Source organism: Amphiprion ocellaris, chromosome 18 (assembly GCF_022539595.1).
Source record: "Amphiprion ocellaris isolate individual 3 ecotype Okinawa chromosome 18, ASM2253959v1, whole genome shotgun sequence".
NCBI lineage: Eukaryota > Metazoa > Chordata > Actinopteri > Pomacentridae > Amphiprion > Amphiprion ocellaris.
In genome coordinates, this window is record NC_072783.1 from 5,580,507 (window position 1) to 5,606,630 (window position 26,124).

A 26,124-nucleotide genomic window follows, 5' to 3' on the forward strand; every position below is an offset into this window, starting at 1 on the left:
AGCTGTCTGGTCTTCGATATAGTGTAAAAGTAACTGTGTAAACATGTTTAAAGTCTTGTTAGCAAGGTTAGCATTGGCGCTATACTGGCTACCTCAGTACACGTGGACAAAACCTGAGGTGGAGGATTATTTGGTTGGTTCGGATCACATACGTCTGGTTGTTTGTCTCCATTGGGAAACGAAGTTGTCAACCGATAATCTGCAAATTTAACAATCAGTAATCAATCAATCAATAACTGCTTTAAATATGGTCTCCTGCCTGCTCTAATGGTGTTAGGTTACCAGCCACTATGCCACAGTTGACCAACAAAAGGAAATGCTGGCCGGTAGGCGTTAAGCATCACAGAAGAGTTTGTCATGGTGCCCCTTTAGTAGCTAAACTCCCACAATGCTCTCTAACTGCCAACATGAAAACTGTAATCTGAGTGACGCCTCTTCTGGTCGCTACAGCTTTCAACAGCAAATATCTCCATCTGGTGGCACACCCAGGTACTACTGTTGATCTACAACACATTTTCAGACATACATTTGCTAAATTATTTACAGCAAATAATTGATGAACCATCCTAGTCACATCCTTTGTCTCCATGCAGTGGATAAGATCATCCTTAGAGGGGCAGATATCTGTTAGCATCATCCAGCTGGAGCAGGAAACATCAGTAACTCTCATCAAAGGAGCTAAAGCCCGTTAGTGCCTACATGAGTTCAGCTGTCAGTCCTAACAAGCTGCTGTATTTTTATTCTAGTCAGCGGCAGAAGCTAGGATTTGATCCAGAAGCTGTTGAAGTTTGCAAAAGGTAGCCGCAGGTGAGAAATTAGCCGGTTAGTGTTGCTTAGTGCTGCCAAAAAGGGAATTTGCTGTAAAAGTTAGTCACTCAGAAGCAGCAGGAAGAGGAGGAAGAGGAGGAGGAGGCGGGAGTCTGCTGGTCTCAAAGCAGAAGAAGCTGGAGGCTGGGAGGCTCAGAAGAGACGACAGGAACAGTACAGCTAACAGCATTATACACTGCACACTTTGAAAAAAGGTGTTTCATTTTCAGCTCATCTGTGAGTGACATCAGGCAAACGAAAAAAACAACCAAAAAACACTCATGGATGCGTTGAAAAGGATCCGCCCATTTAAAGAGTGTTAAAAGTGTATCGTAGTGAGTCAACACCAGAGCAGGCAGCCCTTCACAAAGCAACAGCCATGCATTTTGTAAATTTATTTTTTAAAAAATCAAGTGTTTAATGTTGGTTTCACTTAAAATCATCTTTACAAAAAGATCATCTTCATTCTGTTGTTACTCAAAGCAACAGGAACTCTGATCCTTGTGTTAAAATGACTTTAAGAAACCGAATCAGACAGACTGGAAATGAAGAACATTTCAGAACTCTGTTTTAAAGTGTCCTTGATAATTCTGGTTGGATACCTTTTTTAATGATATGATGAGGAGCTAATAGCGGTTGTTCAAAATGTAATGTATGCAGCTGATGTAGAGGAAGAAGAGTTCAGATCCTATATTCAAGTCAAAGTAGGAACACATTAATTCTCAAAAACTCCGCATTTAAATCCTGCAGACAAGCAGAGAGAGATTAACTAAAAATGGATTTTAATATATAAACAACTGAATCATTAATATCCAAGAAGCTTCAAAACCACCTAAACAAACATCTGTGTTAGAAAGGCACACTATCTTTGAAAAATCAGCACAATTACACCATTTGTTAGAGCCAGAATCTGTAAAAACAGAAAAAAAATCATATCTTCAACTTTAGAAAAACTTTTGAACCACAATGTGTGACATATGATTCTGTTTGAAAAAAAGTCAATAAATCTGAATTAAAATTTCATCAAATATAAGGATTTTCTACAGTGCTCATTTAAAAAAATTGCCCTAAATAATCAATGTGCAGCCGATTCTCTTTAAAAAAAAAAATAAATCTGTTTCTTGGTGCATTCAAACATGAAAACCCACAAAATGAATGTTATAAAAAATATTTATAACTCTCTGAACTCAATAACAATATTTTATTTTTTCCCAAAATTGTAAAATGTATCAATGCTACAAACTGTAAAAACAGAAATAATCATTGGGTTTTTAAAAAAAATTCCAGCGGTACTTGAACTCCGTTAGGACGTTGCATTCTGTCACATAAAATCGTGATATTTCATAAATTTATTCTACATATTTCAAGTAAAAAAAAAAAAACAACAGAAAAAATGTTGTGTTTAGAGTCACCACATTCTGCAACAAAACAAAAAATGTGCTCATTATTTAACTGATTAGATACAAGAACAGAACCACTAATAGATGAAACATTGATAATCTGCATCCAACACAATGTTTTGGATCCACTTGAACAATGCTGCAGACCAAACACATTACAGCTTGCTTTATTTTGTATTTATCTTTCATTATCTTCGTTTACTGTGTCCTATTTCATCCAATTCTGTCTATTTTTCTGCCGTTCATTAGTCTCTAAATCTATTTTTAACATCCTATGTTTTGCCCGTCACTTTGAGCTGCGTTTCATTCGTCTGAAAGGTGCTAAATAAATAAAGATTGATTGATTGAGGTCATTTTAACCACTTTCTATCTTTTTTTGTCTGTAAAGTGACTCAGAATGACATATATCTGTTAAATGTGGTAAAAAGTACAATATTTAGGGGTAGACGTGATGTGAATGTACGGTTTTACAGGCTACAGGCTAATTCCTGGACACACCGAGATCAAAGTTCTGAAATGCTCCTCAGCGGGTCCGTCACAATCAGCCACATTTCATTTTCATTTTTTAGGAGGAAAGAGAGAAAATACAGAAGGAGAGAGGAAAAAGACTTGCCATAGTGCTTAAAGCAAACATGCTGTTATTAGAGACTGGTTGTTATAATTATGTTTTTATGTATTTTAACCGCACGAATCTTCAAAAAGGGTTAAAATTTCAAGCATACACATAAACATAACTATTGTTGAACCAAACCAGCGCCCTGAACCGTCTCACAAATTCACTGATCCCAAGGTTATCAACACATTTGTGAGATGGAACGGCGGCGGCGTTCGCTGCCTTCATCATGCTTTTGTACATTTTTACAAAAACAGTGACACACTGAAAGTTTCATGCACCCAAAATGGTACAAATTTTCCTGCAGTTGATAAAAATCCGTCAGTTGTCATTAATGCTCCATAGACTGAGTGAATAAATTGCACTGCCCAACAAAGACGTCTCTGGTTTCTACCTGACCGTCCGGAGCATTAAAGCCATTTGGGTTCTTAATGAATTTCCACTGTTTGGTTGGAGCCTGATTGGTTCTGTATTGGTTTTGCACAGTCGGGTCTGACTGTCTAGCTAAGAGAGGAGGTGAAGAAGGGTGAAGGGATAGACTGAGAGATAGACTGAGAGTTCAGCTAGGGTGGGCTACACTTTACCATCGGACTGATCCGGGAATACTGCGTTATCATCGGCAAAGCAGCGTGTGCCTGAAATGTTACCGTAGTCAAATATGGGCCCTTCCAGCAAAGTCACAATATCCAATCGATTGATCTTAGTCAGCACCGCAGTTAAAGCATCCGCTGGAGGGAAGAAAGACAAAGAAATTACATCAAAACACTGATTATACCATTCAAATTACCCAATATTCTCCATAAATTAGCATCTGAAATAGGTGTTTAGATGGACACTGCCGTTAAAAAGTTTGGGGTCACTTAGAAATGTCATTATTTTTGAAAGAAAAGCATTTTTTCCAATGAAGATAACGTTAAATGAATGATTAATCCAGTCTAGACATTGTTAATGTGGTAAATGACTATTCTAGCTGGAAATGGCTGATTTTTAATGGAATATCTCCATAGGGGTACAAAGGAACATTTCCAGCAACCATCACTCCTGTGTTCTAATGCTACATTGTGTTAGCTAATGGTGTTGAAAGGCTCATTGGTGATCAGAAAACCCTTGTGCAATTATGTTAGCACATGAATAAAAGTGTGAGTTTTCATGGAAAACGTGGAATTGTCTGGATGACCCCAAACTTTTGAACGGTAGTGTAGGTAACAGGCAAAATGGACGTATCTTTGTGACAGGTGACAAATTAAAGGAAAATCCTGAACCGTTGACCCTACAATGAGGGAATGGCGGCTTTGGTAGACATTTTGCTGGCATGTTGTGGCCTTTTGTTGAGATTTTAGACCAATGTGTTGTGATACATGTCAACAGGATCCATCATTTCAATGCTTCCCATTCATCGTCAATGTAAGATTGCCTTCAATGCACTCTGGCGGCACTGCATTGTGCTTCGATAGACGAGGTGTTGCATTACCCATCCCTCACTCGCATGAAGTTGAGGTCTAGGCTACTTTATGCAAAAGAGGGACATCGAGGATGATCCGAATCTTCAAAAAACCCTCAACCTAACCATTATCGATCTAAAAGGAAGACAGATTCAGCAACTGCATGGCTTATTTATTGCCTCAAAATGTTTTAAGAAATCCATTTTGGTTTTGTAAGTGTTCTGTGGCTTCCATCGATGGAGCCCAAACTTAGTAGAAAGTTCTAAAATCTCCAGATATCCCATGCTATGTCACACCTCACATCTCAGGAATAATCACATCTTGGAGAAAGTACAAAATCAAAACCTTTCAGAAAGTTTCCATTAGAATTACACTGAGCTCGTGATAGTTTGGGGAATCCTGGATGAATTGAAATTAATAGCCTGTCTGTGCTAAATATCATGGTTGTCAAGCTATTTCAGAAAACAAGTAGATATCTGGACCTGCTAATGGTGCAAGAAAAAGTAAAAGGGATGTCTGGGGTCAGAGAGGTTCATCCTCTAGGAACTGCCAACGTCTCTACTAAACATAATGCTACACAATCCACTTGCTGTTGGAAAACTTCAGCAAAAAAACACAAATATTAAACTCATGGAGGAAAAAATAGGAACATTTCAGGGGATCTTGGAGATCAGACAGATTCATCCTCAGTGTAACATTAATGTTTGTATCAACTATGTCAGTCCATCAAACAGTTTTGGGAATATTTCACTCGAAACGGCAAGATAGAGGAAAATCAGTTCATGGGATTCATCCTCTTGGAACCATGAACTAAATTTGATGTAAATCTATCTGAGGGAGACAAAGCAGATTTGTACACAACCCTTCACATCTAAAAACATCCCTGTGGACATATTAGACAGCGCACTCCATATCCAAACACCAAATGAGGGAACATCCTCTGGAGAAATGGAGCTCCATACATCCAGTAGAGATCCAGAGACTGTGGTGGCCCCAACGCTTTACTGAGACACTCCATGTTGGTTTTTCCTTTAATTTGTCACCCATCTGTACAAACAAACAGCCCATATGCTTTACTTACTTGTGGCATTTTTACCGTCCCTGTGCACCCATTTCTTTAGGAGCATGAAGCTCTGTGCTGTCAGGGAATTGGGGTTCTCCACTCGGATGAAGTTGATCTCTTCCACAGAGAAATCCAGCTCCCTGGCCAGCTCTGGAACATACAGGAAACACCACAAAAACATTACATTTCTGCTTAGAAAGAAGTTTTTTTTTAATGGTTAAGCCATGGTGCTAACACTGCAAGGCTATTAGTGTCTGTACTGACAGTGAGGCAGCAATATTTGGGGGTTTACTTTGCTCAGAACGGGCCTTTAATGGGTGAAGCAACAGAAATATATGCATTTGTGATCATTTAATGAACAAAAAATTCCAACTATGCTTGAGTAAATGAACCCAATTGACAAACTTGGCTTAAAAAGGTGGTGGTCAAAACCTCTTTACAAAGAGCCAAAAATACCAATATAGAGCAAAAACTCTGTCGCTGTCTGACACACAGGTGCTAGTTTTGGTTGTAAAATGTGGATTAATGCAACAAAACAACAGCAATAATTAGCAAGTAAAGATATACGAAAAGCTTTGCATTCTACAGAGTTCATATAAGTCTTTTTTATGTCCAAAGTCAATGCTAAACTGAGTTATTCCATCTTACATGAAGCTATGCTCCTTATCTGCCAGAAATGCCTCAATTTAAATCCAGGATTTTCTTATGTTATTTAATGATGTCATCATGTAACACATTTGCATAACGCCTGCTAGCTTAGCATACCCTCAAAGAATGATCAGCTTCCTCCTAGTTCGTTATTATTTCCTCATGAAAAAAAGAACTTTTTTGAACATTACAGCAAGTAAACACATTCCTGTAGCCATCCCAAAATAAAATTATGAACCTCTAAATGAGCGCAGTAAGGGCTCTTTAAATTAGATTCCAGATTTGCAGCACTGATTATGCACTCCAAATCTCATTAAACTGATTACAAGCTGCACTTGGTTGCGTATTATTATCTGATTAATCTGTAGCACTGAAATAAAAACCACCCCTAACAGTCTGAACATAATAAAGAGGTGAAATGCTGCTTGTGCAGACGAGCACAGCAGTCATAAATCTAAAAACCACGAGAACATAATGTTCACTGCAGTTCTGCAACAGAACACACATTAAATATGGATTAGATTCCTCCCCTCGGCTGGTCGGGCACTCGCTAAGTGAACCGAACTGGACAAACCGGCATGCCACTGTAACTGTAGAAGAATATTTCACATTAACAGCAGACACACCCTCAGACATGCTGGGCAGTGCTGCAGTGCTCGGACTGAACTGCAGTGGCCACACCCTCATCGCTGCTCGAGTACAATAAACACAAGAAATCCTCTCGCTGTCTCTTAAAATGCACCCAAACACAACCACCACAAGCTTTAGGCCATTAAAAACAGCAATGCATTTACTTCTGCATGCATTTTTCATCCTCCCTAAAATCTGCTATCATGAGCTGAATGTGTTTTATTTTGGAAAATATACACAAAAGTCGAAGTGCTGTCTGAGTTTTATCATCCGTTTGATGTTGCTGATGATGTATGTGACTATAAAAGCCACTGCGGTACTCCAGAGTTAAGATGTTTTTACGGCAAACACCCACCAGATGGCAGCAAACACTGTACAACTAAAACTGAGAGTTCCAGCTGATTCATCCACTCAGAAGCTCTTTCACATAAAGAATCCTTCGTGCTACAAAATGTGCATCATATCTGAGGAGGTGGTTTAATTTCACCATTGCAGACGGTATTGTTGCATCACTTGATGCTTCTCCTGGGGTGTATTTTGCACTCACCAGTCCAGCTGAGTCCGAGGTGGTCGGCTACTATCGCCATGCGGAGGTCTGTTCTCTCACAGGGACTCTGAGGGCCTGAACGAGGAAGCAGTGGAGGGCAGGATACAAGCAATTAGCACGATATCATGGCAGCAATTCCCAAATTAATTAAGTGTAGCACTCAGTAAGACACACAAATCGGCTCCCGGAGGGCCTCAGTGACATTTAAAGAAAGAAACAGATTGGGAATGTGAACTGAAAGTTTGTCTGTTTCTGACTGTTGACATTAATGAGGTTTAACCATAAGACCCACTGAATAACTAGCTAATGGATACCTATTTAATTAATGTTCTAATTCTCATTTTAAACACAGAATTACAACAACATGAAGACTAACTTTAGCTCACTGTCCCAGGTCTCACTTTTCTGGCCAGACTCTCCTCAACATTTCAGTTTCGATGCCGGATTCTTTTGTTAAATGAATGGTTGGACGTTTTGGGAAATTGTTTAGCACGATCATCATCTGGCTGTCCAATATGAAACTAGAGTCAGAAGACAGTTAGCCGAGCTTAGCACGAGACCTAACATCACCTCTTAAGGTCACTAATTAATGGATTGAATTGAATTCATACAAAAACCAAAGTGCCGACGATTGGACGATTGTTGGACGACTGACGAAGCTTCATTCCCAAAATGAGAAACTATTCTAGAGACTGTATTCTTTTTATTAGCTTCTAATTACTAAACCTAGTGGGGTTCTGTACCATCTTTACTAGGCTAGCTTCCATGTTGTGGATACAAGGTAGACTTACCATATGAATCGAGGGCTGTAGTCAACCAAAGAACATGACTGAAATCGTACCAACTCTTCAGTTAACAGATTAGTTGACGATACGGTTGCTGGGTTTTAACATGCAAACTGCCGTTTGAAAAGTTCACACTCAACTTTCTGTCTATTTATTTGAAGAAAATGCAGCCACACCAACAGCTTTTTTGACATGGTGGAAGTTAGTTTGGCGCTAACTCTGAGTAAACAAATAGCAGTCTTCATCAGGTTGCATAAGTTGAAAGTCATGGGGGTGTTCACAGGCAGCTGCCAAACATAGTGGATCAATCCTGGAAAGCTGTTGAGGAAGCGCTATTTCCTTATATCCTTTTTTTTTTAGTCAGATGAAAGCATATTGACTAACCAATCGACCTGGACACTACAGGCTTTGTTGGATTTATTACTTTCCAGCTAGCGCTACTAAAGAACATCAGTGAGACGGCGGATTGCTCCAAAAAAAATCTAAAGTTTGAGGATCTGTGAGGCCAGAAAAGAAAAAAACAGAAATCACATTTTCACACTGAAATATTTGATGCTCAGTAGTATTAATAGTAAGAGTTTAGAGTAACAGAGCTTTATACCACGTCACTAACAACACACAATCTACCATCAGGCAACATTCCCTCTCACCGATGAAAGCGATTCATGGCTTCAACTTGAAACCAAACGCAAATCCAGCTGCACCGAATTTACCCACCAAGGCGCAAAAATCAGCTGACATTCATGTGATTGCCAAGTTTAGCCGATGAATTGCTTTCACAAGGTTTCAAAAAGTACCACCAAAAGATATCTACAAACCAGGCAAGCAGACCAAAACAAACACAAGGTCATAGTTCCCCAAACAGTCTAGGTCCCAGGTGTGTCTACAGTGGAGGTGAGTGGTGCATCTTACAGTGAGGTGCGATGCTAACTTCATCTTAGTGTGAAATGAAACTAGACAGGAATGCATACTCTCATCTAGCTTAGCCTCCCAAGTGTGCTTGTGCAAACCAACTAAAAGGTGTTGCTGATGTTGCAATTGTGGTTCTTTGTCCTTCTCTCCAAGACATTGCTGTCACTAGCTGAACACCATACTGCAAAATATTCCGTTTCCTAAGAGATCTAACTGCCTGATATTAGCTGAAATAACATCTCCTGCCTAATCCAGGTCCGTGTCGTAGGATTTACCTCTACATCGGACATCACAGGACACAGATAACAAGAACGACAAGAAGAAGAAGAAGAAGAAGAAGAAATGACAGCTACACTCACAACGTCACATCACAAGGCACCCACAACAGCTGCATGCATCTCGTAGAGAAAGATAAAGTACAGCAGAAGACGTTTAGAAAGGGTTTACAAACTAGTCTCTGTGACAGGAGCCGCGATCGGTTGATCAACCTGACTCCCTTCCTCCGTCCGCCTACTCTTCCTCTTCCTCATCATCCTCCTCTCACTGCTGGCTTGCTCAACCTCAGCTCTCACATCTCTAGCAGATGGTGTTGATGTGGTGGTGCAGGTGGAGGTGGAGGTAGAGGTGCGTGAAGGGCAGGAACTTCTAGAAGCTCTAGATGGCTCTGACAGGGAAGTGTTCCTGGTAGTGCTCAGGCTGCAGCTGTCTTCGTCCTCAGTGGTTTTCCCCTCTAACTTTCTCTCAGCCTCCTTGGGAGTGGTTTTGTCCAAAGACTTGGCTGCTACCTTCCTACTCGCTGACTTAGATTTAAGGTTTTTCGACACCACTGCGCTGTTTTTTCTCTCATTTGTGGAGGTTTTCATTACGCTGTATCTGTCTTCAGCGCTGGATCTGCTTTTAGTTGGCTGTTTACTACCCCTGGTGGTTTTAATGATCCTATTGCTAATTGCAGATTTAGTTCTAACCCGTTTCTGCTCCTGGGAACAAGAAGGGTATTTAATGGCTTTCATTACTGGGATTCTAGACTTAGGAAATAAATTATCAAAAGGGTCGAATCTTTCCCTGATTTTAAACGTTGCTTTTTTCACAACTTTTTCTTGTGCTTTTTCTTTTATTGTTGATCGACTTTGACTGCATAGTTTGCCACTGGGCACCCTCACTGGTAACCTGGACTTGGATACGTGGCTTTTGACCTCTTTGGTTTCTGTGGTCATTATTGCTGCATTAGGAAAAGCCCTGCCCTCCCTGCTTTCGTCCTCTAACTGGCTGGAAGATGCTTCTATCCTGATGACCTCCTGCAGAGTCGGTTCTGAAGAGTACAACAGGTCAAACACAATACTGCCAGGTTGAAAGACCTCTGAGTGGACATAATGGGAGTTAGGGATGCTGCTACTGGTATTGCTGCTCTGCTTTTGGGAAGTGCTAATGTGTTGTGTAGTTGTGCTTTGGTAATGCGAGTCCTGATCTTCCAGGGTCTGACCCAAATAGTCCCTCTGCTCAGATATACCTGAATAATAATAATGATCTGTCACGTATGATGGTGTAATATCCAGCTCTGCCATGTTCAATGCATTAAAATGATAATAATCTGTATAAGTTGCACAGTAAAAACTATCTACAGTTGTTCCTGAGGTTGCATTATTAGACTGATCAAAGGTGCTTCTACATTTAGAAGTGCTATTTGAAGCATCTGGGGTTTTATCAGGTGACATTTTGAAACCTGTTCTAAAAGTGGAGAATTTAGGCTCAGTGTTGGAGTCTCTGCATGTGCTGTAGCTGCCAGCTGTATTTGATATCTCTAACTGGACAGTAGTAGTCTGAATGGAGACTTGAGGGACTGAAACGGTATCTGTGGGATCTTCAGTGTTAAACTCTGAGGAGGTGTCTACCTCTAAGTCCCTGACCCTGTACCTGCCCCCCGAGAAGTAATGCTCACCAATCTGAAAAAACTGGAGCCTCTCCTCCACCATGTCCCTCTTGCTCATGTCAATCGCACCACTGCGCGTCATCTCAAACATCTTCCCTTCATGGAAGGGGAATGGGTTTGGCTCGCTCGTCGGCGTGCTATCGTCCGTTGGCGTTCGGGCCGGGGTAGTGTCTGGTGTTGTCGCCTGAGACTGGTCGTCGACCGCCAGTCCGAAAGGCTTAGGCTCACCATTGCTTCCCCGTGTCCCTCCCATGTCAACGACTTCTTCTTCCCCACTTTTACTGGGCCAGGGGTCAAAATCCAGCCCTTTAGTAGCAACAGTCTTAAAAGGAGAATTAAACTCCTCTTCTAACTTATAACTAAAGTAAGTGTCTGAAAACCCCTCTTTATCTGAGGGTTTTTGCTCCTGACTTGTAGCTCCATCTTTACTGTCAGGCTTACCACCATTTGGAGGTGAATCTTTTTTCAAAGTGTCCTTTTGACATTCCTCTGGGGTTTTCTCCTCCTCAATAACTTCCAGTTTGGTCGGAGGAAAAGAGCGATCGGTGGACCTGTAAGTGTCCGTCGCCCAGACGTCTCTCCGGCTGTCTGGAAGACCAAACAACCGTAAATCTGCCGACTCACACAAGCCGTCATCCTCATCCTGAAGTTCATACCCATCAAGTGAATCAATCTCTGTTGCATCTGTGTCATGAGAAAATTCAGCCGTTGTGGCTATTGAACAGTCTGTTATCGACTGGTCGTTTCCATTTTGCTCATAATCATAGTCCTCTCCTTTGCCGTTAGAACCTTTAGAACCACTGCTGGAACCATTGGAGCCATTGGTCCCACCATTAATATCTTTGTTATTACCATTTTTGTCAGGTTTTTTGGGTTTAGAAGCCTTTTCCTTATCCTTCTTCTTGTCCTCCTCCTCTGAAACTTTGGAAGTGAATTTCTTAAACGGAATCGGCTGGAAGATCGACTCGTCCTCGTCTTCGTCGGCCTCGTCATCGGGTGGCACCGGTGAAGGGGGTTGTATACGTATAATTGGCTCGGTTAGGAGATGCTTGTCGTGCTCTTCTTGCAAGTTTACCTCCATCATTTCTGTTTCAGTCTCTGAAGAGGCACATGAACCTTTTCTCTCTGGGTCTGACATTTCTGAAGACGAGTCAAGAGGAGGAGGGGGAGGAAACTCAATATACGCAATACCTTTATCTTTTGACACTTCCTGCTGCTCCTGCCCTGCTACTTCATCATGCACACCATTTGTTTCTTTCTGGTTCGAATTATCAGTTAATTCCTGCTGGTTATCAATACTTTTTGTTTCATCTTTGTTGGCATTAGCAAGGTCTGCCTGGCTCGTTTTGCTCTCTGGTAGGACCTCCTTAAAAGAGAAAACGCTCTTTCCTTGGTCATCTTCCTCCGATTCCTCGGATACCTCCATAATGGGGCTCGGCTTCCCTGTCAGGAATCCCATGAAGCCATCAGGGGTCTTGGACGTGAGGTCGTAGCTGACCTCCTCGGAGCTGGGGGTCTCTGGAGTAAGGGGGCTTTTCCCTGAGCTGTCTATAAAAGAAACTTGTTCTAGTGTGTCATCATCTGGGCTTATGGGACTGAGTGCCGAGTTGGATTTCTGTTTTACTGTGTACAGTGCTCCTTTAGCTTCCCTCTCTGCCTGCCTGCCCACCTGGACGCTGACATAAACTGGCAATGTTTTGATGCCCTTGAAGTTCTCTTTGGTTGTTACAGCAGTTGGAGGGGTTATGACTTTCTCCAGCACATCTCTGGGGCTCGGAAGGTTATTGGAGTTGGAATCTTTGGGCGCGTTATCAAGAATTTCAAAGGTTAGATCTGTTTTTACTGGGGTCGCCTCGGGACTTTTGGATTTAGCTAACGTAGGTATCTGTGAGGGTTTAGTTATCGTCTGTTTCTTTGTGAGGTCATTATCTAAAGACAGGGATGTTGCTCTTATGGGAATTTGAGATTCTGTCTTTTTTCTGAGGTTTTTGTTTAGTGGTTCCTCACCATCTTTTTTAGCCACCTCGGCTATTAGTTCTTTGGATGCTGCACTCTCACTTTTTGTGATTTGTTGGTACTTTTTAGCGTCACTGACTTTCTCTACAAGTTTAGCAGTGCCATTAACAATAGGTGTTTGAACTTTCTGACCTTTATTGCTTTCTTTAATTTCCTGAGTAACAGTGGAAGGACTTTCTTTCGCTTTCGTAGCTGCTTTGTCAGTCTTAGTTCCACTAATTTGTGGTGAGGCCTCTGGGATGTTTTTGTTTGGCAGCTTTTCTACTTTGGGGACTTTAGATGGTGATATCAAAGCAGACTTACTTCCATCTGAGTCCTTCTCTACATCCTTTTTCGGACTCCCTTCCTCTGATGTTTCAGATACTTTTGATTTTCCTCCTGCAAAGAACTGATAAACTGGGAGTTTGCTTTCTTGTAGTTTCTTTATTGAAGGCTTTGGCTGCACTGGAGGAGGAACTTTGGTTGGGCTAGGCTGACTTTTACTCACTTTCTGAGCCTCAGATTCAAACTTCATCCTCACAGCACTAACTTTAGATGTTGATTTTGCAGGAGAAGATGGTTCAGACTCACTGGTCTTAGTTTGTTTGATTTTATCCTCACTGGTATGAGAGAAAGCACTTTTCTGTGGGCTGCTTGGTAAGCTAGAGCTTTTCTTTTCAGCTGCTGTGGTGCTGCCAAACATTTTACCAACTGAAGGCTCTCTGAGTTTGCTTCTACTAAACGTCTCTTCTACTGGTTTCGGTTTCTGCTGTGTTTTCTCGGGGCTGCTGCAAGCTGAACTAGGCCAGGATCTGGGCTCCTTTAGCTCTCGTCTTACCGGCTTTTTCTCTGGGGACTGCAGCTCATCGTTGAGCTTTTCTGTTTTGTCACGGAAGAACTGTGATACCTCGCTGAGCTTTTCCTCAGCCTCCTTTACAGTTTGGTCCACCCTGTCCTCATAAAGCAGCTTATCCCTGCTCCTGTCGTGTTTATCTTCTGTAAATCGCATCCAAACTGCATGTTTTGGGCTACCTGGTTCTGTGGAGTAATGGAGCACTGTCACCTTATCAAACTGAGATGGTTCATCCCTGTGCATGAATTTACCAGATTTAGGGGAACCATCTTTTGAAGATTTAGAGCCAGATTCTCTTTTGGGGCTTCCATGCTCAGCGCTACGACTACCGCTCTCCTCAGAAACCTGGTGGCGAGTTTTATCAGCCGCCATCGCTGAATCCTCTGTGTCAGAGTGAGACATCGACACATCGAGCTTCTCTGAGAGAAGCATTTTCTCAGCAAACCTGTATGACTCGCCTCGGATCTCTGATAGCTCATCATCACAGTATTCTATTGAGTGCTGGCTCAGTAGTTTGAGAGCTTTATATGAATCGTCTGCTATTAGCTGAGCAGAACTTGGCCGACTGTCCTCCTCCTGCGACACTGGGGTATTAACACGAGATGTTTCCAGGAAGGAGGGCAGGGATTCTTCAGCAGTAAGCTCCTCTTCTTCCTGCTGGGCTTCATCATAGTCGGTAAGTTCCCTTATTCCACGATCACCTTTGTAGACATAAAGCTCAGGGTGTTTCTTGGTTTCCCTAATAAACACTTCCGTCGGCTCTGCTGTGCTGTGCCCCTTTTCAATGTGAACCTCAATTATCCTTTCAACTTTGGGTTTGGATTTAACGTCTCGGTCTAGAAATCTAGGCGTCAGCTCATCACCTTTGACTGAATCCTGGCTGGCTTTGTGCTCAAAAAGGCCCGCCAGCTCTTTAGAAGGGTCCCTACCTGACTGGAAAGCTTTCATGATATCTCTAACTGACATGGCTTCCTCGATCATCTCTGCGCCGTCCGTCAGCTGGGGCTTATGATAGACCATTCTAGTTGTAGTCGTGATATGAGTTTCCTCTTTTAGACACACGCTTTTGTTCATCATGCCGTCGTCTTCGGGCATTTTCATCTGCAGTGCCTTCACGGAGCTGGCCGAAACTGCTTCTGGCTCTAAAGCAGGGAGAGCAGAAGCAGCTTCGTCCATGAATCCGGGCTCGCAGGGATCATCGTAGCTCCTGATATGGACTACTTCGGTTCTGGTCTCAGTTACACAAGGGGGAATGGGTGAATCAGTGAACAAAGGTTTGGGTCCTGTACTTTCCGCACTTTGAGGGGCGGAGGGTGTCTTTTCGCTCCTGGTTTCAAACCCACTGTCCGACAAAGGACTCTTATCCTGCTCATGAGACAAGTCCTCGGGCGATTCTAGTATCGTGTCTGACCCCTGATAGGACTCGGCCAGTTTGCTTAAATCCTTCTCTGATGGAGACCTGAGCATGCCCGAGACTGGCGGAGGCATTTTGAGTTTGTGCTCTTGTATGGACATGGATGGTTTGAGAACACGTTTCTGTTTTTCCTCCCCTTCCCTCTTTGCCTCCTCCTCATGCCTACATTTGAGCTCAGCCATTTTTGAGAGAGAGCTCGCGCCCATGTCATTCGTTAAATAATCTACCACTTTAGCCAACTCTAAGTCTTTGCTTGACATGGCCTGGTGCTTTAAAAAGAGCGTGTTCTCGTCAAAGAGAGGGAAATAGTCTGAGAATCTTTGTGCCTCTTCAATCTCATCTTTGGAAAACTCCTCCCATTCATCCTCTGATGCTCTCTCTTTCCCTGCCGTGGCCTTACTCTCGCTCATGATATCTTTCTGTAATATCTCGCTAACTTTAACTAAATCTTCTTTCACTTTTTCTACTAAAGTAAATGGCTCCTCATCCTCTAATTTAGCCTCTTTAGGAGTACCAGTATGTGATGTTTGGACAGTTTTAACTGCTGTCTGTGTGTCTGTCTGCAGGATTGCTGTCATTCTGATTAGATCTTCCTTCATGTCTGCTACATCTTTCAGTATCTCCTGATTGGACGCTGCAGTCGGGTGGATGATGGGCGGCGTGATAAAAGGCGGGGATTTTAACTGGGACTTTATTTTTGTGGCAGTAATGCAGGAAGACATCGAAGAGGAAGATGAGGTTGAGGCTGAGGCACGAGGGGTGTTGGGAAGAGCCATTTTGAGAGAACCGGGCCCGGGTTTGACGGGCGTCTCTGGAATGACGTTGACCAGAGAATAAACGGGTACAGTCATCGTGTTAGATGAAACTGCTGCACTTGGTGGGATGGTTGCAGATCTCAGAGAACTGTAAGCAGAACTTGCAGTTGCAGATCTGCGCGAGGAGGATAGTGATTTAAGGGTGCCATAACCAGACACAGAGTACGAATCTATGGCTTCGTTTATGGCTGCGCTGACACCAGACGTCGCCGCCTGGGTGGTGGCCTGAATCCTCTCCTGGAGGCTGCTGCTTTTCTCCGAGAGAAGGCGAGAAGAAGGGGAGGATGGTGTCGAGGAGGAGGACGGGAATTTAACTGGCGATACTTGTCCATTCATTGTGGCCAGTTCTGAGGAAGCAATGGTCGTCTGGCCGGTTGAGGAGAGAGACGACAGGGACGTCCTCCCTCCTCGGGATGACAGCGTTGAATCTACAGAGGTTTTCAGAGAGGACAAGCTGGAGATGCTTTTAACGGGGGAATGGGTAACGTCTGTGGACCCAAGGGCAGTTTTGAAAGGCAGGTTGGAGTTGTACATGTTGTACGACGTCTTTGGCGATGCTGCAGCAGGAACAGGAGCTGGTACAGAACCGTTGGGTATCGAGTGAAGTGGAGATGTTCTGGATGTGTATGCAGAAGCAAGGTTTTTGATGGAAGCTGGATCTGTGGCAGGTTTGCATGGGCTTCCAGAAGACACGAGGCTGGCAGACCCCTGGACGGGGTACTGGCCCTGCTGGACGACAGTTTTAATGGGTGAGGGCATAGTCCTGTAAGACCTGATGGGGGATGAGGATGCTATTTCGCTGACTGATTTAACCGGGGACGACATGGAAGGTGCTGGTGGTGGAGCTCCAAGGGAGGCTATGATGGTTGCAGGGCATGCAGGTGAAGGGGCTGAAAGAGGCCAGGCGGATTTCAGTGGAGAAGCAGCTGGTGAGCCTGCCGGTGAATCGGTAGAGACGAGGGAACCCCCCACTCCGACTGGCCTTGTTTGGCCAGGGACGGTAATAGGAGCAGTCGACCATGGTGGGTAAGGTCTGGTTGGAAAGACAGGTTTGTGAGGGTAACCAGCAGGCAGTGTTCTTGTTGCTGCTGCGCTTCGCTCAACTGCTGTTTCTTCAGGTGAATTTGTAGAAATAATGATAAAGAAGGAATGGTAGAAAAATAAACCAAAGGATGCAGGAGAGTAAAGGTAACAGAAAATTATGTCAGGGGAGGAAAAGGGGAAAAATGTGAAAGAAGAGGAGACCAGAGGAGGAAGAGTTGGTCAGTGATGCAGTCCTAGTATTAAAGAAGGAAAAACAGCAGTTTTTAATGTGCTGAGGTAAGATATCTGGCTGAAGATGGAGTTATTAAAAGAAACAGTTGTGATCCTGTGTGATTCAGAACTTGGAGATGACTCAAACAACAACGACGGCAAAAAACAACAGAAGGAATAAACTGAACTGAAGCACAAACAGCAGCAAAGTAAAACTCCAAAGACAATGGCGAAGACTAACAACAGAAAAATGGCAAGACAAATGCACCAGGATTAACACAAAAACAACTTCTCTCTTTGGACTTCAGAAGTTCTAAGTCAGCATATGGATTCTGGCTCTGATTTCAATCCGCTTTTTAAAGTGCCTTTTATCTGTTTGGTCCAAAAATTACATTAATGACAGACTCCTCAAAGGGAATTTAGACGCTAAGATACGATAGAGCCAAGGGCTGCAGAAGTTTCCATTTTCCTTTTCTTGAAGAACAAACAAAATATGACAAAATGTGCTCTCCAAAACTAAAGTTCTGGCCCATTTTGTCATGCAGCATCGAATTGGTGACGAGCAGCGATTGTGAAAAACTGAAAAGAAAAAACACCTGAAAGAAAGCCAAGACCTCAAACATGCAGTTTTTTGTCCCACACAAAGATGCTACGTCATCACAAAACCAAAAAGAGCTTCAACTCAGAGGGGACAACTGACATACAAAGAAAATTTTACTTTGACCTCCTTTCAAACTGCCTTTTTTTCCGTGCTGGTAAGTCAAAGGAAAATTTTGCCGTTGCTGCATTTTCACTCCGCAGCGGAAATCAACCAAACAAACCCAGGAGAACGTCACAACGTGGGCAAGCATGGCACAGAAACTCAAAAACCACTCATCAACCCATGCAAAAAATGTATGTACCATGTTGTAAACAAGCATGTGGACAGTGCACGTCATGTGGGATGAGAAAGATGCATTTATTACATTAGGTAAGTCACATCTACATACTTGATCACGCATTTGTTTTTTTTTTTTTTTTTTACAGGGTTAATTAAAACTGCAGCTAACTTATCCACGAAACTTCTTATAGTCATCACAGGGTTTGTTAGTGAAGATGTCAGACTCACTCAGTGCAGGCTCGGCCAGATAGCTGTAGCGCTTACGTAAGGCTAGGGATGCAAAGGTATGACGTCGCTCTGGCTTTTCAGTCTGCAACAATAGCAAACAACACAAAATCCTATCAGTTCTGGTTCACCCTGCATGTCAGAGTGCTGCCAAATGAGCAACATTTGGACCTGTCAGATTAAAGCAAACCCTCTAGTCTGGATTAGTGGCTATTTACATGGAAAACAAAGCCCAGATTTAGATACAAATTCTCCTTTAAGAGTATTCACTGCACTTCACTACTCTGTTTTGTTAATGCCGATGCTACTACTTGAGTGTTATTGTGCCAAGCTAGTCAGATTAGCTTGAGTTAGTCATTATAAGGCTATGAACTCTAAATTACAAGGACTTATGAGTGGAAATAATCAGTTTTAACCCTCTGAACTCCAAAATCCGTCTGCAGATTTGAAAGCCATGTTACTTTAGAAAAGAAATCAATAAAATGAAACTATTTCTAGAGCCAGAACCTAAAAAAACAGAAAGAATCTTCAGGATTTTCAGACAATCCTCCGATTCCGTTGCCAAAATGATCCAAATCTAAACTTCTAATCAGGATTTTTGACAAAATCCCTTGATTCTACTCTATTTCAATTAAAAATGAACAAAAAATAAAGTGTTGGTAGAAATCAGATTTTGGAAAAAACAAAAAATTCTGGACTCTTCAGCACAACCATGAAGACTGACTCAACTACTGTAAAAAAAAGATAAATCTCGGCACTTGTTGGAAAATTTAACCAAATCTCAGCTTAAAAATCATGATTTTTCATCGAAATCACTTTTGTTACATGTCCTGTTTAAAAAATTGTCAAAATTAAACCATTTGTTCAAACCAGATTCAGCAAAAACCCCTAAAATTCTGGATTCTTCAGCACAACTATGAAGCCACGACTGATTAGGCTATGGTAAAAAAACAGTAAGACTCTTTGGATTTGATCGTCCTTGAGCTCCATCTGCAAAATGTTGTAAATCTAAACTTAAAATCGCGATTTTTTTTCATTAAAATCACTTTATTCTACACATTTCGATTAAAAAATTGACCAAAAAAAAAGAAAAAGAAACATTTGCAGGAACTAGATTCTGCAAAAAAACCCTAAAAATTGTGCACTCCTCAGTGAAACCATGAAGTCACGACTGACTCAGTTACTGTAAAAACAGGAAGAATCATCAAAATTTTGTATTTATTTATGTTATTTTATTTAACCTTTATTTAACCAGGTAAGTTAATTGAGAACTGATTCTCATTTTCAATAATGGCCTGGCCAAGAGGCGGCTAATTTAACCACATCTCTGCTTAAAATTACGATTTTTCATGTCTTGTTTAAAAAAAATTACCAAAAATAATCCATTTGCATGAACTACATTCTGCAAAAACTAAAAATTCTGCACTCTTTGGCACAACCGTGAAGCCATAAATGACTCAGCAGTGATTAACAGTCATTTGATTAAAATTCTGGGATTTTTTTCAGTTGAACTGCAGGCAGTGTTTACACAGAGCAGATAGAGCATTTGCATGGAAACAAATTAAAAACGTAAAAAAAAAATCTGTATAACGTAGAGTAACCATATTTTCCCGGAATTAATAACACATGTAGGCACTTGGAAAAATGGGAAAAATGGTGAACCTGTTGATTCTATTTTTTTAAATTTTTGCGAAATAAAGAAATCAAAGAAATTCAACTTTTTTTGTTATTTTTTAAAGATTTATCACATTATAACTTCGTTCAGCTACACAGAGGACATTATTGAGTTTCCTCCACTCCTAGTCATGGTTGTTCTGTTTCCACAGAGGTGCAGGACTTTAAATTGTGGTGAAAAATGAGCCCACAGTGAGCAAAAACACAACGCCGATAACTTGTTGGGGTTCAGAGGGTTCAGAGCTTAAATCTTAACTGAAGGACAAATAAACTCCAGAGCTACAAACTGTAGAGCGCCAGGAGGTGGAAGGACTGGACATAGGACAGGTAGTTCTTCATATCTGTCAGATTTCATGCAGCGGCTAAAGGTTGCTTTGGACAGGGAAAGCTTGTGTTGCCCTTGTAGAAGCGTAAAGAATAAGAATAATAATGCGGCTATGAAGAGCAGATCTAGCGCAGAGGACAGCACATGGTGGGGAGGGTGTGGTTTACCTCGTCCTCGGCATCTGACTCCATATCCTGGTTCCCAAGATGCATTGCAGAAACAGGGGGAGTAACATAATGGAAAGCAGGGAGGGGAAAAGAAACATCAGGGCGTGAAAAAGGAGTGATCGACAGAAGAGAAGCCACTTTAGCAAACCAAGGGAAAACAAAAAGAAACACACCAAACAAACAAACAAAAAATAAAAGTATAAAGCGCCGACATCCAAAAACAGCAAAATGAACTCAAGCCACAAAAAAAGCCAGCCTGATAATCACATAAAGCCCTCAGCCAGAAAGCATGTCATCCAAATCAAAAGGCAGGTAGGAACAAAATGAAACAGCCAATGACGAATCCACTGCAGAGAAAACCCATATATACATAGAGAGAAGCTTTAAACAGATAAAAGACACAGTGGCGGCAGTCTGGCCAAAGTCTTTCTCTGTCTTCATGTATATAAGTTTTACCAGAGGGGCTGAAGCTAACCCTGACCATGACAGTGGTTTATGGACGTGACAACATGATGGACACTCCCAACGCCGTCTTACCTTCTTCACCGCAGGAAGCGTGATGTTCAGGTTGCACACGGCCGTCTGAGGAAGGCCTTTGGTGGTTTTACACTCTTTGAGGAAGGTGAGGCGACCGCAGGGCTCCTGGCTGGGATCTCTGACCTGCAGACACAAAACGGCTTCTCTACGTTACCTTCTCTTCTAGATTTCCCTCAAAACGAACGAACATGGAAGGCAACATCATGGAAATGAGCATCACAGATAGAATGTTTCTTGGTACGTTTTAACTCGGGATGCCACTATTTATTTATTTATTATCTTTACCTATGTGCATGGTAAGTTTGTCTGGTAAAGGTTTTAGCTGGCTTCTTTACTTTTTCTTTTAGAAAGTGGAAGTTTCTGCAGATTTACCTGAAGACAAGACAAACATGTAGGGCAATATCATATAAATGAGTGTCAAGGCTAAAATGTTTCTTTTTAATTTGGGGTGTCACTATTTATTATCTTTAACTATGATCCGTAATCCACAGGCTTTAAATGGTGCAGGTTTAGAACAAAGGTTAGACGCTGTATTTGGTCCAGATCTGGAATGAACATGGGGTTGTAAATGCTCTCAGGGTCTAAGAATCAGACTAATTCCTGGGTTGTAAATGCTCACAGGGTCTAAGAATCAGACTAATTCCTGGGTTGTAAATGCTCACAGGGTCTAAGAATCAGACTAATTCCTGGGTTGTAAATGCTCACAGGGTCTAAGAATCAGACTAATTCCTGGGTTGTAAATGCTCTCAGTGTGTAAGAATCAGCCTAATTCCTGGGTTGTAAATGCTCTCAGGGTGTAAGAATCAGACTAATTCCTGGGTTGTAAATGCTCACAGGGTCTAAGAATCAGACTAATTCCTGGGTTGTAAATGCTCACAGGATCTAAGAATCAGACTAATTCCTGGGTTGTAAATGCTCACAGGGTCTAAGAATCAGACTAATTCCTGGGTTGTAAATGCTCACAGGGTCTAAGAATCAGACTAATTCCTGGGTAGGGTTTCTGTGGCACAGACGAGGAAGAATCTGGGGTGTCGATGAAATCACAATGTGAGGGATAAACTCCTTAAACAGTGTTCATTTTTGACAGTTTGGTCAATATTTGTGTAAAACTTCTGTCACTGAAACAGGAAATGCTCTTTAAGACACATTTTACTTTGAATCTTTTGCACAAAGTCACTTTTTAAATGTTGAACACAATCTTTTTAATTTTTCCCCTTATGTTTATTGTCTTTGCCTAAAGATCCATGATAAGTTTGTCTGATGAAGATTTTAGCTGGCTTCTTTATGCTACCTTTTCTTTTCGAAGGTGGACGTTTCTGCTGATTTACGTCAATACGAACACATAGGACAACATCATGGAAATGAGCGTCACAGCTAAAATGTTTCTTGGTACATTTTAACTCGGGATGCCACTATTTTTATATCAATTAATCTATTTAACTAATTAGTCCATTAAGACAAACAATTAATTTTCCTGTGGTTTCTTTCAGTTTACTTTAATGTACGAAATGGAAATGAAAGTTTATGTATTAAAGTGCAAAAACTGCAGAGCTAAACCAGAATGTGATAAAACTAAATTTAAAAAAGGCTTTATTTAATTCACTAGTGCAATTCCAAAAGAGATCCAAGTTTCTATTTAACCCATTACTGAAGTTAATGAAGCCAGAAAGTAGAAAAAATCTTTGTATATTCAACTTTTTTTGCAAAAAATTCCAAATCTAAACTTAAAATTGTGATTTTTTTCATCAAGATCACTCTGTCCTACACATTTTGATCAAAAATTCACCAGAAATAAACATTTTACAGAAACCAGATTCTGCGGAAAACTAAACTGCAATCTTCGCTTTGCTTCTTTCCTCCTTTTCCCCTCCCTATTCCATGTTTTTATTTAGTCCTTCCCATCGTCGCTCAGAGGGAATCCAAAGGCAACTTTGGATTGTTGGGTTTTCTGTTTTCTGTTTATTATCAGTAAGATCTGTAGCTCACTGTGCTATATCAGTGCTATGAGATGACCTACACTACCGTTCAAATGTTTGAGGTCACCCAGACAAATTCATGTTCTCCATGAAAACTCCCACTTTTATCCATGTGCTAACACAACTGCACAAGAGTTTTCTAATCATCAATTAGCCTTTCAACACCATTAGCTAACACAATGTAGCATTAGAACACAGGAGTGATGGTTGCTGGAAATGTTCCTCTGTACCTCTATGGAGATATTCCATTAAAAATCAGCTGTTTCCAGCTACAATAGTCATTTACCACATTAACAATGTCTAGACTGGATTTATCATTTATTTAATGTTATCTTCATTGAAAAAAACTGCTTTTCTTTCAACAATGACATTTCTAAGTCACTTCAACTTTTGAGTAGTAGTGTTTGTTGTGAATCTGAGCTATTTAAATAAAATTGAATTGAATAGAACTTGTATCCTGACTAGAAACGTAGAGACGACATCCAGATGAAGTGTTTAGATCCGCTGGTGAGTTTTTCTACTTGTCTGATAATGAGCTTCATTCTGCTCTGTGACTCATGGTTTCCTCCCGCTGAGGTTTTAATCAGTCGTGTTGCAGCGACGACAGTTTTCACAGCAGCAAAGCAGCAAATGAAGCGAGAGGATTGATTATCGCTGGCATCAAGTTAACGGGTCGATCAATGACATGAGGTCAACATGAAGGGAACTGGGTTATGTGGGGAGGGAAACGAGGAGCAGAATATACGTGAGTGTAGTTTTAGCAGCTTTAGTTTGGATCTCTACATCGTCCACCTCCGTGTTCGATCCCCTGGAGGCGGCGTGACGCTACCTTAACACAGAAGGGCAGCCGGTTCTCCTTGAAGGCGTAGAAGTTCAGAACTAACTGCTGACCGGCTTTGGTCAGAGGAGCCAGGTTTCCATAACAGTCCACATAGATGGGCCGGCCTTCCAGAACCTGCAGGGACACGACAACACGGGAGAGTCACGCTTTAATAAGGTTTAACGATTAGAGCTGATAAAGGATGACGGGATGGAAACTGATTATAACTGGCAGCAGCATGGAGCCAAGAAAGTTAGTAATATTTAGCAAAAGACAAGTTAAAAACACGACTAAAGCAGAGGTTTCCTGCTCAGAATGGACCTTTAGAGGCTGAAAATGATGCTGAGTTTCCTATTTCTATGCATTTTCTTGTTATTTTTGGCCATTAGATGAACAAAAATGTCTATTATGTTTGGTAAATGAAGTCCTAATCTTAAAAAAACATTTTAAAAATGTGTATTATTCCCATTTCTTTCAAATCAAGGTTGTTTTTTGCACTCTGTTATGCAGAAATAACCTGTAAAAGCATCAATAAATATTATTTTCAGCTTCCTAAATATAAAAAGAAACGTCCTCTACCACTTTACAGTTGATCTAATGTCATCTTTTGGTGATTTAGTTTGTTTTTCAACACATTTCAGCTCTCTAATCCCTATTGTTTACTATTATTCAAGCAGAATTTTCAGATTTTATGATGCACATGATAATTACAGTAATATAATACATTATACACTAGAGTGATATATTATACAGAAATCTATACATTCTACTGTTATTTCTGGCCATTAGATGAACAAAAATGTCTAGTATGTTTGGTAAATTAAGTCCTAATCTTAAAAAAAAAAAAAAAAAAAAAAAGGTTAAAAATGTGTGTTTTTCCCATTTCTTTCAAGTCTTATGATTTTATTTAATCCGGTGTTGGCTAAAACCTTATTTCTGGCTGCTTTTTGCACTCTGTCATCCCAAGAAATTCCTGTAAAAGCATCAATAAATATTATCTTCAGTTTCCTAAATGTGCAAAGAAATCTCTTTTACCACTATTCAGTTGATAAAACTTCATCTTTTGGTGACATATTTCGTTTTTCCACCATTTTCAGTTCTCCAGTACTAAAAAAAAAACAAAGTTTTTTGTGTTTGTTTTTTGTTTTGTTTTTTTACAGCTGACTGAATGAATTTTAAAATCACAAAATGGGCTAAAAACTAGATTTTCTCCTCTTTTCCATCAATTCTTATCATTTTATTTCTTTTGGTGCTGGATAAAAAAAATATTTGATGGTTCAAAAAGTCCTCTATGCAGGAAAAAAACCCAAATTAATATTATTTTTAGTTTCTAAAAGTATAAAGAAACCTCCTTTACCACTATTCAGTTCATCATTTTCAGCTCTCTAATCCTTATTTTTTACTATTATTCAAGCAGCATTTCCAAATTTCCTGAATAAATGAATGGTCTCATAGCATCATTTCATTTATTGTCAATTAAAAGTCATTATCAGCCTCCAGAAAGTAGAAGATTATGGCTGATAAAACCTTTTTTTACTGCATGAGATGGTGCTACAAGCTTTATTTTGTAATAATTTAAATAAAATCACAGTTTTAAAGCTGTGGGAGAATTTTTAATGCATAAAACCGTACAATTTTGTGCCATAAATGTGACTTAGTGTGTATTAATCATGAATTATGCTCTAAAATCACAAGAACAGAGCAGGTTTTGAGCAGAATAAACTAAACCTGAGGCTCTACCTCGATGTCTTTGCTCCTGGCCACCTCCTCGAAGTTCTCCTGCTGCTCCAGGGTTTTGTCCACCTTGTCGTCCGTCATGCAGAAGCAGCGAAGCCTCGACTCCACTGGGTCGTTCATCTTGGCGAACACCACGAACTTGGCCATGTAGGGAACGCAGATCAGCTCCCGGTAGAGCTGAGAGGCCAAAGCCACCGTCTCCGGGATCTGGTGGCAGTCGGCCAGCCAGAACCTGCAGACACACGGCAAATATAGGAGTTAGATCGGCACGTTGTTCGAGGAAATTCATCCTCGACCAGCTCGGATTTACAGTAAACTTTTACAGCACAAGATATGGATATTTATAGAGATATTTGCGGAGTTTCAGCTTCATAAATCAAATATTTTTTGAGATAAATCTTGTTTAAAAATGACTGTCGACCCACTTTCAGCAGGTTTTTTCACACATTTCAGTTAAGACTTAAATGATAATATCTCAGAAACAATTAAAGATAAAACCCTGAAGTTTTCACTGTTATTTCTCATCATGTCATTAATTCAAAATCTGAAAAATTACTGGAACTCTGTTCTTCTTAGATCAGACTATCTACCAATGTATTTATGTTTTTGTGGTCCAACTTGTCAAACCTGCTCAGTCAGTCCTGAAAGTTCAATGAAAACAACTTTTTTCCTCATTTT

General features: G+C 41.0%; 1 protein-coding gene across 50 annotated transcripts in view; it reads right to left on the bottom strand.

Moving 5' to 3' along the window:
• Nucleotides 1-26,124, bottom strand: part of LOC111586477 (ankyrin-3-like) — a 230,685-nt gene that overhangs the window by 14,294 nt on the left and 190,267 nt on the right. For 21 of the 50 annotated variants that reach the window (XM_055004246.1, XM_055004249.1, XM_055004243.1 and 18 more), the window contains 9 exons: nt 25,450-25,678; nt 23,719-23,844; nt 20,914-21,036; nt 20,377-20,403; nt 18,214-18,295; nt 9,299-16,963; nt 7,151-7,225; nt 5,344-5,475; nt 3,405-3,548 (listed from right to left, as the gene is read on the bottom strand). In XM_055004246.1, coding sequence (XP_054860221.1) covers nt 3,405-3,548; nt 5,344-5,475; nt 7,151-7,225; nt 9,299-16,963; nt 18,214-18,295; nt 20,377-20,403; nt 20,914-21,036; nt 23,719-23,844; nt 25,450-25,678 — 8,603 coding nt within the window. The remainder of the gene's footprint in view (nt 1-3,404; nt 3,549-5,343; nt 5,476-7,150; nt 7,226-9,298; nt 16,964-18,213; nt 18,296-20,376; nt 20,404-20,913; nt 21,037-23,718; nt 23,845-25,449; nt 25,679-26,124) is intronic. The other 29 variants (XM_055004270.1, XM_055004267.1, XM_055004262.1 and 26 more) reach the window with 9 other exon arrangements.